Genomic DNA, 15219 nt, shown 5'->3' on the forward strand with positions numbered 1-15219 from the left:
TTGCGCTGCTCTTGCTCTACAGTCTACCTTACATTTTTTAAATTTACATATACATGAAAGATGTTGAAACAATATATATTTGATTTTTTCAAAAGTAGTGAATTAGTACACAAATGACTGTAGATTGGATTCCCCCCCTTAGAATCCTAATGAGAGGCTACCCTAAAGTTCTTGTTTGCATACAATTATACAAGATTTCATAAAGTTGGTTTATTTATTTTAGGTGCTTTTGTGGCTATTTTCCTAAAATACATTTATGTGTTTAAATGCTCTTTGCATTGTCTGTGTCATATTTTTATTGTTAAACCTAACACCTGTCAATATAACAAAGCTCACTACTTCAACAAGCACTGCAGTGCAAAGCTTCTCATAGTAGATCAAAGCTGGTTCTGACCTATTTTTTTATCTGATTTAGAATCAATGAAAAATGATAAGCACATGATAATCAACATATTTGACATCAAACATGTTTTGAGTAACTATGAAATACTTAATAAGCTTTTGTAAAATTCCAGCCCCATATATTAATATATAGCTGGATATAAGCGTATTGACTAATACTTTATGTATTATGTTATCAATTTTATACCATGTGTTTCCATATAATATTTCTTATGTAGAAATACCTACATTAAAACAGAAAATGCATACAATAAATCAATTGTCCACAACCTGCAGGGTACTAAAAAAGTTCAACCTCATACATTATGTATATTAGTATAACACTATTATACTACAAAAACATGTTGAAAAGTTTAAATTACAAATAAAAAAAAAATGTTATAAACAAAACTATTCTCAACCCCTTTTCTGAGCTGCAATAAAATTTTATATGTTGAGCAGTCATTTCCAATTCTAAATTGCCTAATATGGTATTCATCTTTGGCAGGCTAGTGCTTGGTCCGATAACCTTTGAAATTGCAAAGAGGTTATTTCCCTAATTTTTGATTAACAGTTTTCTTATTTCCGTTTCAGGTGATAAAATATTTCGTAGACTTATCAAATAGCATTTTATGTTGTGCTTAAAAATCTAGTTTAAAAATGCTTGAAGACTCTGTTGTTTATTTGACCAGGCAAGTGCTTATTTATGACTTTTTTAAAAGTTGGTATTGGTACAAACTTTATATTTGAAATTTAAATATGTTTTCTTTGCATATTGAATTTTAATAAAAAGTTACCCATTCATTTATTTTATATTTCACAACCCTTAATTTTTGACCATCTTACACAAAAGTCTTAATTTGAATTCTACTGTTTTTGTGCTGGATCGGTTTGCAAACATAATATGAAAATACACCACAGTGATAAATCTAGTTTTTAGTTTACATATAGCTTTCTTTTTCTAAAATTACTGACAATGAAGCATTTGTACTCTTATTTTTGAAAAATTCTAAATGTTATGAATATACTGTTGCTACCAGGTATCAATTATAAAATTTGTCAATTGCTAAATATTATGTAATAATGTATTTACATATTGTAATAGGAAAATACATTTCTGTGCTGCACACAGACTGCATTCAAAACAGTTATCAGATGACGAAAATAAGAAAATTTTCGGTAAATGCAATCATATCAATTCTCATGGTCATAACTATGGGTAAGTTTTATTTAGCACCATCAAAGGTGCCACTTTGATGGTTTAGACAATTTTAACACCCAAAAATCAGACAATATTAACTCAAAACTTCGATTTACCTGCATTTGGTACAATTTAAAGTTAACAAGTGTCAGTGATAAAATTAAATAAAACATCTCGATTATAAAAATATTTTCCTTTTTTCTTGCAAATCAAATACTATTTATTTTACTCTTTTTATAGATTGGGTGTCATGTGGCCAGGCACTAAAACCTTTACTAGTTTACATTACCTTATCTTTCCACAAAAAATTACCAATTAAATGTAATTTATTTCTTTTGGTTAATTAAAGTTATTTTATATGGAATTATGTGGATTGTTATTGATAAATGTTATAAGCGTAATGTTTGTTTATGTGAAACACATCAGCTGTCATGTGGATAGACTAACACATCACATTTCTATTTAGACCAGCAGAATCACTGGGTTGTTACTGACATTTTAACCAAATTTGGAAACAATTTTTCCCGATAGGTAAAACTCTGAGGCTTAATATATATATAAATATATATATATATATATATATATATATAGATCTCCTTTCTGACTCACTCTGACATCACTTTTGTTTCATATTTAGTGTTGAGGTTACTGTATGTGGAAGAAGAGACCCGGTTTCCCAAATGGTTTTTAATGCTGCCACTTTAAAGGACTACATGGAGGTAAACTGATTTAAATTATTAAATTGTCAAAAAAAGGAAAAATGCAAACGCTTTGCTTCCAGTAGTTTATAAAGTCTGCAGCTTCAGTGTTCAAATGATGCAGTGTTGTAATGACTTTGTTTTCAATGACCTTGACTCGAGTTAAGTCTTTTGAACAAATGACCTTGGTTGAAATAGGGTTTTCTTTGAGCAATTATTTTTATAAATTGGGTTATTTTGCACATGAAAAATTTGATGCCTTTATTTTTTGCAGTTTTGGTATTTTTTAGTGAGCTAATGCTTATATTTGGACGCGTTTACCAATTTTCTTAGGTTAATGTTTTATTTTTTGAAAAGACTTAACTTGTAGTTATATTGCTTTAACTCTGGCTTGAATGGGACTTATTATATGCCATAATTAGAATGAGATATGCCACAATTAGAATGAGAAATTTGTGGAGCTAGGTGCATGAAAAAAAATATTCATTCCTTTGGCATTGGTAAGCGAAAAAAAAAAAAACAACAAAAGTAAAGTGGGCATTTCATATCAACAGCATACTTATTTATTGGCCTAATGTGCGCCAAATTTTTTGCTAATTAATTTTTTTTCTGAGGTTAAACTATTCTTTTGTAACAGAAAGCCATTATGGATGTAATGGACCATAAATGCTTGGACAAAGATGTAGATTACTTCAAAGAGTCCCCCTCCACTGCAGAAAACATTGCTGTTTTCATTTGGAATCAGCTTCAACCTTATTTTCTTCAGAGTAAATCACCAAAACTTTACAAGGTTGTAGTTAATGAAACAGAAAACATCTCAGCAACTTTTAAAGGATGAATACTGAAATTGTGGAAATCTATCAGAGAGTTTAGTGCAATTACTTTTCGTCTTCTGGTATAATATTTCTTTGCAATGTTAAAAAAAACATTTACAAAGGTCTAAGTTATGTTTATATTTTAGGTGGACAGGTTACAATAACACGCCATATTTTAATTAAAAAAGTTAATCCTGTAAAAAATCTCAACTTGGGTAATTCCCCATTTTCCGGCTTTTATTTTTCTACGTTAATATCGACGTGAATTAGGAAAACCTCGATATTGACGTACAAAAACTTTGTAAACGTCAAATTAGCGTCCAGGTAAAGCAAACACTTAATCGCAAAGAGGACATATTCGTCGTCGACACTACTGCCAGCCGCCGGCTTCTAAACCGCTTAATGTGCAATCGTTCACTTCAGTTTCTAAGCACCCTTTTTTCGCCACACGCAATACACAGCATACATATTTTCCCCGGGTGTTAATATGTCATTATCGCATCATCTGCTCCACAGCTGTGCGCGAAGCTATAGTCCAAGCTAAGGTTGAGGAAAAACGGTTATCGTCAATTGCACCTTAATCACGTGCCTTTATAATATGCCAAAAGAGAACATTTTTTCGGAAACTATCATTTTATAAAAATTCAAAACAGAAAATGCGCCCTACAGTCAAACTATTACATAAGCTTAAGACGGGTGACCCAATTAAATAAAAAATACAACGCCGCTGTCGGAGCAAACAAAAAATGGTATTAACACCCAGAAAAAGGGGATCCGGCCACTCACACCCCTCTTTGATACGTCACTGGATATTTGCATAAAATTTGGCTATTTTTATTTATGTCTTGTGAAATAAATTATGTCGTAAATATCGTTGTCATCTATAAAAATATAAAATATGCGATTTATAATTGTAGAACGCTGCATGGTCTTCATTGTTTTTATTTTGTCATCAATTAAGTTGCAATACACTGTATGTTTTTTGCGTAAAATCGTTGTCATCTATAAAAAAATATATAAAAATCGATTTATAAATGTTTAACGCTGTATGGTCTTCATTTTTTTTTTATTGAGTTGCAATACACTTTTAGTAAATATTATTTTTTATTTTGGTCACACTTTTGCTATTATAAATGATATCATGTTGTGCATATAAATTTAAGAGAAAAGGGTGTTACGGATTAGTCAGAGGGCTATTAAAAGTTAAATTATGTTTTCAAATGGCATAACAGTTTTACTTATGCCTAAAAGTTGCACTACGTGGCGCTACACGTTACGGTAAATAACATTCATAACACGTGGTGTGTGTTTTTTTATTTCGCTGTGATCGAAGAGCATGATTGTTTTTTTACCGTTGACCGCTGTAGTGTCTGGAAGGCAAAAAAAAACTACATGCTTTACCGCAATGAGACGTTTACCTCGGATGCGGCCTTTGTGAAAGCGACATTTAACCGACTGGCGTCCTGGTATAAAAGTTTGCTGTAGCCACATTTAACCGATAAAAAAATACAATTTAACATGCAATCACAGTGCAATGTTTTGTGTTGTTTCTGTAAAGGTGACTGATAACCCGTGACATTTATCGATCCAGAATTACGAACAAAAGTAAAACTTGATGTAACAGCAGTTGTTTAGACTTGCGTGATATTCAAAGAAATACATTATCCCGTCGTCGAACTGCGTCGTACATATAGGCCTAAGAAAAAACCTTTGAAAATGAAAATTGGTTACTAGTGGCCGGTTTGCGACGGCACTCGCTTTAGATGCGCAACATTCTCTCGTAGAAAAAAATATTTTTTTCTGACTGGTAACACATGAGTTTCATTCTATTATACCCTATAGCCCAGCTTCTCGCTTAAGAGGGAGCTTCTCTCTCTTTTTCTTTAGGACCACATCCACATGCCAGCGACAATAGACCGGAAGACAAAACTTTGCCATTTATTACAAGAGATGGGCCACCAAATCTTATTGCGGCCTGATTACTGTAAGGATTTGCAAAATGCTGGGCAGATAGGCCTATAAACTTTTTTGCTATCATTGAACAAAGGAAATAGAAATGAACGTATTGATATTTTTTAAGATTCTCGTTAATTTTCATCAAAAGTTTAGTTTTAAAATACACCTCCAAAAACGTTAACTTTACCTTTTATATGGCAATATTTACGAGCCGGCAGAATTATCCACGCAAGCCTGGTATTTTCGGACAAATGAGTTGAACAGTATTTGCTGTTTCAGTATCATCAGCTTAAATATCAAACCGCGCGGTTACCTTTATTGTACTACAAAATCTAAAAAAAAAATAAACTAAATTTCGAAAGATTAGTTTTTTAAAAGAAAATCAAATTGCAGTTAAAGTTTAGAGTAACTAATACTCAAATGTAGAGCAACTAATATTTAGATCTGATTATATATTGTATGCGGCTGTATTTAAAAACTCCAAATATTATACAATAATAGGTTGTCAACCTTGATTACAACTAGATTTCACAAGATAATATGTGTCGTATATTAGAAAAATATAGTAACATAACTTAACAAAATATTTAATTTCTACTGCAAATCACACCCATAAACGTTCACCTAATAACTAGTTTATTGTGGTTTAACCCATTGAACGTCATAATGGATGTTGCCATGTAACCCACACAATGAAACTGACAAGCCTGAAAAATACATAATTTTAGTTATTCCGTTATTCGATCTGGTGCTAGAATACTATTGCATGATGAATCTATCAAAAGTTTGCAGTTTGATTCTTTCATTTATCTTTGCTTTGTCGATGCTGTCGTTCTTTCTGGAATTTATCAGGAGGGTTGAAAATGATGTAGAGAGGTTTAAGTTGCAGTATTTCAAGGCTAAAATACCTGTTGAAAAAATCCTCAATTCCAATGGACCTACCGACACTCAGCAAACTTCGTATTCCGGTTTGCATTGGTGTGATACGTTTGTTGTTCTTTCTACGATTTCCTATCTTGTGATTCTTAATGTTAGACGAGTAAATTCAATGAAGAGAAAGGCTATGAAGGTAAAAGTGACTATGTAAAACTTTGATCTATGTCAGGAGTCACAAAACTTTTGTTCATAAAAAAGGCCGGATTAATGTAACGCCTAACGATCGCGGGCCGGTTAATACGGTTTGATCATCGCGGGTCCGATATTACATTTTGTGTCAAACTTTATTAATTTGAATATCATTTCACAAACGAAAACTTTACTATTCAACAATAAATACGGTGATTTAATAAACTATATCGTACAATAGTTTAAAATTTCATGAAAATTTAGTTAAGAATAGAATTCAAAATACATTTCAGCTGTAGGCCTACTTTGTCTTTATTAGGAAACATGTCCCGGGCAAGATCTGGCTCACCGGCAAGAGTTTGGTGACCCCTGTTCTATATTATATTTTGGTATTTGTTACAATTTTTATTTTTATACAACTTGGCCTCTTTGTTAAAACTAAACACTTTTTCATTTATATAGTTTATAAAGACAAACTTATTTTAGGTACACATGAGGCAATTGATTGACGTAGCAAATGTTCAGCCCTTTTGCAATATCATGGTACAAGCCAAAAAGAAAGTTGTTCAACTACTGCGTTTTCGTCCACGCAAGAGAGCATTCTGCTCAAAATTGAAGAAGCAAAATCGTTGGCAAACCAAGAAGGGTAGACATTTTCGTAGAAAGCAACAATTGATAGGCACTGGGCTCGAGGACACTATTAGTTCCGACAGGAGCTTGTGTGCTGCTGACATAAATAACAAACGATTGGAATTGGATATCATTCCATGCCCAAGCACTTTGGCCAAAACGAATCAGACCAAGTGCTGTTTAAATAATTTAACTGGTGTTGAGATCATTTACAGAGATCTAGATGACTTTAAAAAATACCCTTCTCCTAAACCTCCACGACCAGAGTGTATAGAAAAGCTTGACCTCACTTTCATTACGAATCCACAATCGTTTCAGCTAAATTTTCCAGTTACTGGTGCGTCATCAGATGGATTTTGGTCTCCTTCCAAACTTCGGAGTGGTAATATTTCGTTCAAATCTACTTCCACTTCTGCAAATGTTCCGATACAGATGCCCTGCTTACCGGCAACCAACAGTCCTATACAACCAAGTTCACGTCAAGCTTTCATTTCTGATTTGTCTCGCTACAACGCTTTAAAAGACGCTGAATTGTCACAAAAACTTGATTCAGCAAAACATGGGGTAAGTTTTTTTAATATTATTTGAGGACTATAGGTGTGACGACATGTGTATATTTACTAAAAACTTAAATTGATTTTAGATGATTTATGAGATTTCTAAGCTAAAAGCGAGTTCCCAGGACATCAAAGAGAAATTTAAGTTTACAAAAGCCGAGATATATGAATGTCCAAAATTAAAGGCACGTGGGGAAGAGTTGAAAAAAATCAACATCCAGAAACGTTGTTTAAAGTTGGCAATCAAGCAATCAAAAAAGAACGTCGAACAAATTGAATTACAGCTTAATACAAAATCAAAGGTATTATAATTTATTTAATCTTGTAGCATTTTGCTCTATGATTGTATTGTTGCCGACTAATCTCTTACGTTACTGCTTTCAATGTTCAGGAGAAATGTGTTAAAAAAGAACTGACAGCTTTAATGGCGAAGGAACAAATGGATTTTGATCGTTACAATGAAGTGCGAAGCACTATCTTACGGCGCATAAAATCTGCAATGGAGATCCACTGGACCATATCAGCAACGCAGAAGGGAGATCATCAAAGACCTAAAGAGGGCCTGGCACAATGTTACGAATGCATCAGTGGAGGACACAAGCATTATGCAGTTGCCGGCATGGATAATATTATGGCCACGACAACCTGCAAATTGCTGGGAGAGCACAACGGCTTTATTCCAACCTGTCCGTTTGTAATACTAGTCAACTCATGGTGCCAGGATTCGGAAATTGACAAATGTGCAAACAACGGAGAGAAAGCAAATAAACTTGAAGGTCTTTTGCGTCGTGTGTTAAAGGAATTCTTTAACAAACGTTATCTTAACCGCGGCCAACTGCCTGGTCACGTTTTTCGAAGTGTTTTTGATGACTAATGTAGCATGTTTGTTTACACAAGTGCTTCTGCTTATACTCCATATCATATTTTCTGTGAAAATAAATATCTATTCTTTTGTAAACTTTGTGTTTTTAGCGTATTATATAAAAAAAAACGCCTAAAGCCTTCCAAACATTTTATGTGAAAAAAACGATGGCCATAACCAAATGACTTTGAATAAAGACATGCTTTGACGCTACCTAGCGGCACGTTGAAAAAGTGCAAACTGTCCGCTACATGCCAAAACGCGTCTTAATAGGTTAGTTTAAATTAATTGCTTTTAAACACTACTATTTGCTACCAGGTTAATTACACTAAATATAAAGATAATTGTATTTACGGAATCTATTTGAATATCTATTTATATGTCTAGAATTTAATGGAAAAACAAACAAATATCTCCATACTTGACACAATTTTTGCAATGCAGTTTATTTACAAAATAAAAAAAGAAATCGTGGTCAGTAGGTGGTCAAGTCCGTCGTCAAAGTCGCGCAGGCGAAAAATCGGTGAAAACAACAATAAAACATCACACAAAAAATGGTAAAACAAAACAAAAGAGCGATTCTCGTGGTCGTGCATATCAGTCAGATAACAGATCGGCGGCAAAGCCATCACAACAACACCGCATTTATTGAAGAGCTGATTTACCAGAGGGAGAAGTATACAGATTTAGAGCAATCATTCCCATAGTAGCCACGTGGGCACTTGCACTGGTTCGGTGCCATACATATACCGCCGTTCGCACAAGGAATGTGGCAAATTGCTGCATAAAAAAACAAATCAAGGTTATTTGGCAGGCATTGCACGGCCGTTTGGGATAAACATTTTAAACTAAAGTTACACTAATTGGCACCAGGGCTGCAAAGTCGAGGTCAAACTTGGGTCTGGACGGGGTCGGTTTATTTTGCTGAAGTCGGGGTTCCAAGTTTGACGTTCGCATGCGCAGAACAAATTAGGAAGCGATAAGGCCGCACACTGCTAATTATAATGGTGGAAAACGACATGGAAGAATATTTTCCAACCAGGTACAGTTATATGACACCTCTATAAATGCATTGATAATATCCACCCTATTTTTGTTACGTAAACGGGTGGATACAAGCTGTGGAGTCGATTTTCAGTTCGGAATCGGGCGCGGGTTGTTTTTAACCGACTCCGCGGCTCTGCTTGGTGCTCAATGTTTAAACTTACGTGTCTGGCATCTCGAACCACCCCAGCCAGACGAGCACAAACACTTGAAAGGTGCCGAGCAGTAGCCGCCGTTCAGACAGGGGAGAAGACAGTGTGGCCTGTGGCAACTTGAACCCGTCCATCCTCTGACACAGCTGCACGATCCACCGTCCGTACAAGTGCCTCGATGTCTGCACAGGTGCTTGCATTTCGCTGTACAAGACCGTTGTATTTGTCAAGTTTTGTGACGTCAGTGATTTGAAGTTTACAAAATGGTTTGTAACGAAAAAAAATATATCGGGCGTTTACTCTGCCATACTTGCAAGTTGTTGAGGTATTACGTACTACATATTGACGGGAACACACAATAAGATCTACAATGCAACAATGTCTAAATCAGAATAATCTGTAATACCATAGTATTAATACCAACGACAAAATAAAACGTTATATTCAGTAATATTCAAGACAGAACAAGGTCTAAACCGTCTAAAAAATACATTGACCTGCCCGAATACATCCTAAATTCATCATCGGTATAAGGTCTAAATGACCAACGCAAGAAACTGTAGGGAGAGAGTATAGGAAGATCGGGGGCCGTCGGTCTAGCATCGGCCGCTTTGGTGTCTACGTTTGGGTACCCCTAGCTAGACCGGAGCCGTAAAGCCGCCGCTGTTTTGGCACCGAATTGTTTTGCTTCTGTTTTGGGTGAGGGGTGATATTATGGGTTAGGTTTACATTTACTAGAGGAGTTTGTGATGTACTTAGGGGTTGGATTAAAGGTTAGGTAAAAGGTTGTGTAGGCCTGATTCTCGCCATCTGGGTCTTATTCCGCGGATTTAAGACTTATTCCGATTTAGATATTTTTACGATTATTAGGTATTAGGATTATTTTGGTCTTATTCCGACGTTGATGTTGTTCTTATTTCGGTCATATCGCTGGAATCCAAATTGACCATATTGACATAAATTGCCGTTTTAGAGTGTCAACGATGCGCTACCCTATGGTCACACAGAAAATGTGGAACAAAATTACATGATGAAAGTCGGTGAAATTTTATCGTTAATATAGTTTAAGCAAATTTTGTAATTTGAATAGGGTCGTTATATATACAATGATGTATTCTTTAAAAAAAATACAGTAATGATTCGCGCGAGGCGCAGTTGTGCAAAATATTTCGCACAAAACTAAATAACATGCCACAAACCATGACGAGATTCGTTGGAGCGCGACTCCGTTTTTGTTTTTTTGAAGGTAAAATATGCAAAAAAAAATAAAAATAGGCAAAAATATATTTTATTTAGAGAGGAATCGCATCGAACTCCCCTGGATTCGTTAATATAAGATGCGAATGTATTGAACCATCAGCCATATAATGGACGTTAATTATACTTACAGATGCATTTTGGTTGACTTTTTTTTTTTATTGAGTTGCAATACACTTTTAGTAAATATTATTTTTTATTTTGGTCACACTTTTGCTATTATAAATGATATCATGTTGTGCATATAAATTTAAGAGAAAAGGGTGTTACGGATTAGTCAGAGGGCTATTAAAAGTTAAATTATGTTTTCAAATGGCATAACAGTTTTACTTATGCCTAAAAGTTGCACTACGTGGCGCTACACGTTACGGTAAATAACATTCATAACACGTGGTGTGTGTTTTTTTATTTCGCTGTGATCGAAGAGCATGATTGTTTTTTTACCGTTGACCGCTGTAGTGTCTGGAAGGCAAAAAAAAACTACATGCTTTACCGCAATGAGACGTTTACCTCGGATGCGGCCTTTGTGAAAGCGACATTTAACCGACTGGCGTCCTGGTATAAAAGTTTGCTGTAGCCACATTTAACCGATAAAAAAATACAATTTAACATGCAATCACAGTGCAATGTTTTGTGTTGTTTCTGTAAAGGTGACTGATAACCCGTGACATTTATCGATCCAGAATTACGAACAAAAGTAAAACTTGATGTAACAGCAGTTGTTTAGACTTGCGTGATATTCAAAGAAATACATTATCCCGTCGTCGAACTGCGTCGTACATATAGGCCTAAGAAAAAACCTTTGAAAATGAAAATTGGTTACTAGTGGCCGGTTTGCGACGGCACTCGCTTTAGATGCGCAACATTCTCTCGTAGAAAAAAATATTTTTTTCTGACTGGTAATACATGAGTTTCATTCTATTATACCCTATAGCCCAGCTTCTCGCTTAAGAGGGAGCTTCTCTCTCTTTTTCTTTAGGACCACATCCACATGCCAGCGACAATAGACCGGAAGACAAAACTTTGCCATTTATTACAAGAGATGGGCCACCAAATCTTATTGCGGCCTGATTACTGTAAGGATTTGCAAAATGCTGGGCAGATAGGCCTATAAACTTTTTTGCTATCATTGAACAAAGGAAATAGAAATGAACGTATTGATATTTTTTAAGATTCTCGTTAATTTTCATCAAAAGTTTAGTTTTAAAATACACCTCCAAAAACGTTAACTTTACCTTTTATATGGCAATATTTACGAGCCGGCAGAATTATCCACGCAAGCCTGGTATTTTCGGACAAATGAGTTGAACAGTATTTGCTGTTTCAGTATCATCAGCTTAAATATCAAACCGCGCGGTTACCTTTATTGTACTACAAAATCTAAAAAAAAAATAAACTAAATTTCGAAAGATTAGTTTTTTAAAAGAAAATCAAATTGCAGTTAAAGTTTAGAGTAACTAATACTCAAATCTAGAGCAACTAATATTTAGATCTGATTATATATTGTATGCGGCTGTATTTAAAAACTCCAAATATTATACAATAATAGGTTGTCAACCTTGATTACAACTAGATTTCACAAGATAATATGTGTCGTATATTAGAAAAATATAGTAACATAACTTAACAAAATATTTAATTTCTACTGCAAATCACACCCATAAACGTTCACCTAATAACTAGTTTATTGTGGTTTAACCCATTGAACGTCATAATGGATGTTGCCATGTAACCCACACAATGAAACTGACAAGCCTGAAAAATACATAATTTTAGTTATTCCGTTATTCGATCTGGTGCTAGAATACTATTGCATGATGAATCTATCAAAAGTTTGCAGTTTGATTCTTTCATTTATCTTTGCTTTGTCGATGCTGTCGTTCTTTCTGGAATTTATCAGGAGGGTTGAAAATGATGTAGAGAGGTTTAAGTTGCAGTATTTCAAGGCTAAAATACCTGTTGAAAAAATCCTCAATTCCAATGGACCTACCGACACTCAGCAAACTTCGTATTCCGGTTTGCATTGGTGTGATACGTTTGTTGTTCTTTCTACGATTTCCTATCTTGTGATTCTTAATGTTAGACGAGTAAATTCAATGAAGAGAAAGGCTATGAAGGTAAAAGTGACTATGTAAAACTTTGATCTATGTCAGGAGTCACAAAACTTTTGTTCATAAAAAAGGCCGGATTAATGTAACGCCTAACGATCGCGGGCCGGTTAATACGGTTTGATCATCGCGGGTCCGATATTACATTTTGTGTCAAACTTTATTAATTTGAATATCATTTCACAAACGAAAACTTTACTATTCAACAATAAATACGGTGATTTAATAAACTATATCGTACAATAGTTTAAAATTTCATGAAAATTTAGTTAAGAATAGAATTCAAAATACATTTCAGCTGTAGGCCTACTTTGTCTTTATTAGGAAACATGTCCCGGGCAAGATCTGGCTCACCGGCAAGAGTTTGGTGACCCCTGTTCTATATTATATTTTGGTATTTGTTACAATTTTTATTTTTATACAACTTGGCCTCTTTGTTAAAACTAAACACTTTTTCATTTATATAGTTTATAAAGACAAACTTATTTTAGGTACAAATGAGGCAATTGATTGACGTAGCAAATGTTCAGCCCTTTTGCAATATCATGGTACAAGCCAAAAAGAAAGTTGTTCAACTACTGCGTTTTCGTCCACGCAAGAGAGCATTCTGCTCAAAATTGAAGAAGCAAAATCGTTGGCAAACCAAGAAGGGTAGACATTTTCGTAGAAAGCAACAATTGACAGGCACTGGGCTCGAGGACACTATTAGTTCCGACAGGAGCTTGTGTGCTGCTGACATAAATAACAAACGATTGGAATTGGATATCATTCCATGCCCAAGCACTTTGGCCAAAACGAATCAGACCAAGTGCTGTTTAAATAATTTAACTGGTGTTGAGATCATTTACAGAGATCTAGATGACTTTAAAAAATACCCTTCTCCTAAACCTCCACGACCAGAGTGTATAGAAAAGCTTGACCTCACTTTCATTACGAATCCACAATCGTTTCAGCTAAATTTTCCAGTTACTGGTGCGTCATCAGATGGATTTTGGTCTCCTTCCAAACTTCGGAGTGGTAATATTTCGTTCAAATCTACTTCCACTTCTGCAAATGTTCCGATACAGATGCCCTGCTTACCGGCAACCAACAGTCCTATACAACCAAGTTCACGTCAAGCTTTCATTTCTGATTTGTCTCGCTACAACGCTTTAAAAGACGCTGAATTGTCACAAAAACTTGATTCAGCAAAACATGGGGTAAGTTTTTTTAATATTATTTGAGGACTATAGGTGTGACGACATGTGTATATTTACTAAAAACTTAAATTGATTTTAGATGATTTATGAGATTTCTAAGCTAAAAGCGAGTTCCCAGGACATCAAAGAGAAATTTAAGTTTACAAAAGCCGAGATATATGAATGTCCAAAATTAAAGGCACGTGGGGAAGAGTTGAAAAAAATCAACATCCAGAAACGTTGTTTAAAGTTGGCAATCAAGCAATCAAAAAAGAACGTCGAACAAATTGAATTACAGCTTAATACAAAATCAAAGGTATTATAATTTATTTAATCTTGTAGCATTTTGCTCTATGATTGTATTGTTGCCGACTAATCTCTTACGTTACTGCTTTCAATGTTCAGGAGAAATGTGTTAAAAAAGAACTGACAGCTTTAATGGCGAAGGAACAAATGGATTTTGATCGTTACAATGAAGTGCGAAGCACTATCTTACGGCGCATAAAATCTGCAATGGAGATCCACTGGACCATATCAGCAACGCAGAAGGGAGATCATCAAAGACCTAAAGAGGGCCTGGCACAATGTTACAAATGCATCAGTGGAGGACACAAGCATTATGCAGTTGCCGGCATGGATAATATTATGGCCACGACAACCTGCAAATTGCTGGGAGAGCACAACGGCTTTATTCCAACCTGTCCGTTTGTAATACTAGTCAACTCATGGTGCCAGGATTCGGAAATTGACAAATGTGCAAACAACGGAGAGAAAGCAAATAAACTTGAAGGTCTTTTGCGTCGTGTGTTAAAGGAATTCTTTAACAAACGTTATCTTAACCGCGGCCAACTGCCTGGTCACGTTTTTCGAAGTGTTTTTGATGACTAATGTAGCATGTTTGTTTACACAAGTGCTTCTGCTTATACTCCATATCATATTTTCTGTGAAAATAAATATCTATTCTTTTGTAAACTTTGTGTTTTTAGCGTATTATATAAAAAAAAACGCCTAAAGCCTTCCAAACATTTTATGTGAAAAAAACGATGGCCATAACCAAATGACTTTGAATAAAGACATGCTTTGACGCTACCTAGCGGCACGTTGAAAAAGTGCAAACTGTCCGCTACATGCCAAAACGCGTCTTAATAGGTTAGTTTAAATTAATTGCTTTTAAACACTACTATTTGCTACCAGGTTAATTACACTAAATATAAAGATAATTGTATTTACGGAATCTATTTGAATATCTATTTATATGTCTAGAATTTAATGGAAAAACAAACAAATATCTCCATACTTGACACAATTTTTGCAA

The 15219-nt window shown here is 34.7% G+C and overlaps 1 protein-coding gene across 1 annotated transcript; it reads left to right on the forward strand.

Annotated features, from left to right (window-relative positions):
• Positions 1-818: 818 nt before the first annotated feature.
• LOC146164378 (6-pyruvoyl tetrahydrobiopterin synthase-like) lies at positions 819-4618 on the forward strand. Its single transcript, XM_083381384.1, has 4 exons — positions 819-1073; positions 1487-1600; positions 2220-2301; positions 2918-4618. Exons 1-4 carry the CDS (start codon positions 1042-1044, stop codon positions 3116-3118), a joined length of 429 nt encoding a protein of 142 aa, XP_083237510.1. The 5' UTR covers positions 819-1041; the 3' UTR covers positions 3119-4618.
• The last annotated feature ends 10601 nt before the right edge of the window (positions 4619-15219 follow it).

This window comes from Ascidiella aspersa, chromosome 2 (genome assembly GCF_963924565.1).
Source record: "Ascidiella aspersa chromosome 2, kaAscAspe10.2, whole genome shotgun sequence".
NCBI lineage: Eukaryota > Metazoa > Chordata > Ascidiacea > Phlebobranchia > Ascidiidae > Ascidiella > Ascidiella aspersa.

Coding starts and splice junctions, on each gene's coding strand:
- LOC146164378 (XM_083381384.1), top strand. CDS start 1,042: ATGCTTGAAGACTCTGTTGTTTATTTGACCAG. Junction 1,601..2,219: donor TCTCATGGTCATAACTATGG/GTAAGTTTTATT, acceptor TTTCATATTTAG/TGTTGAGGTTACTGTATGTG. Junction 2,302..2,917: donor CTTTAAAGGACTACATGGAG/GTAAACTGATTT, acceptor CTTTTGTAACAG/AAAGCCATTATGGATGTAAT.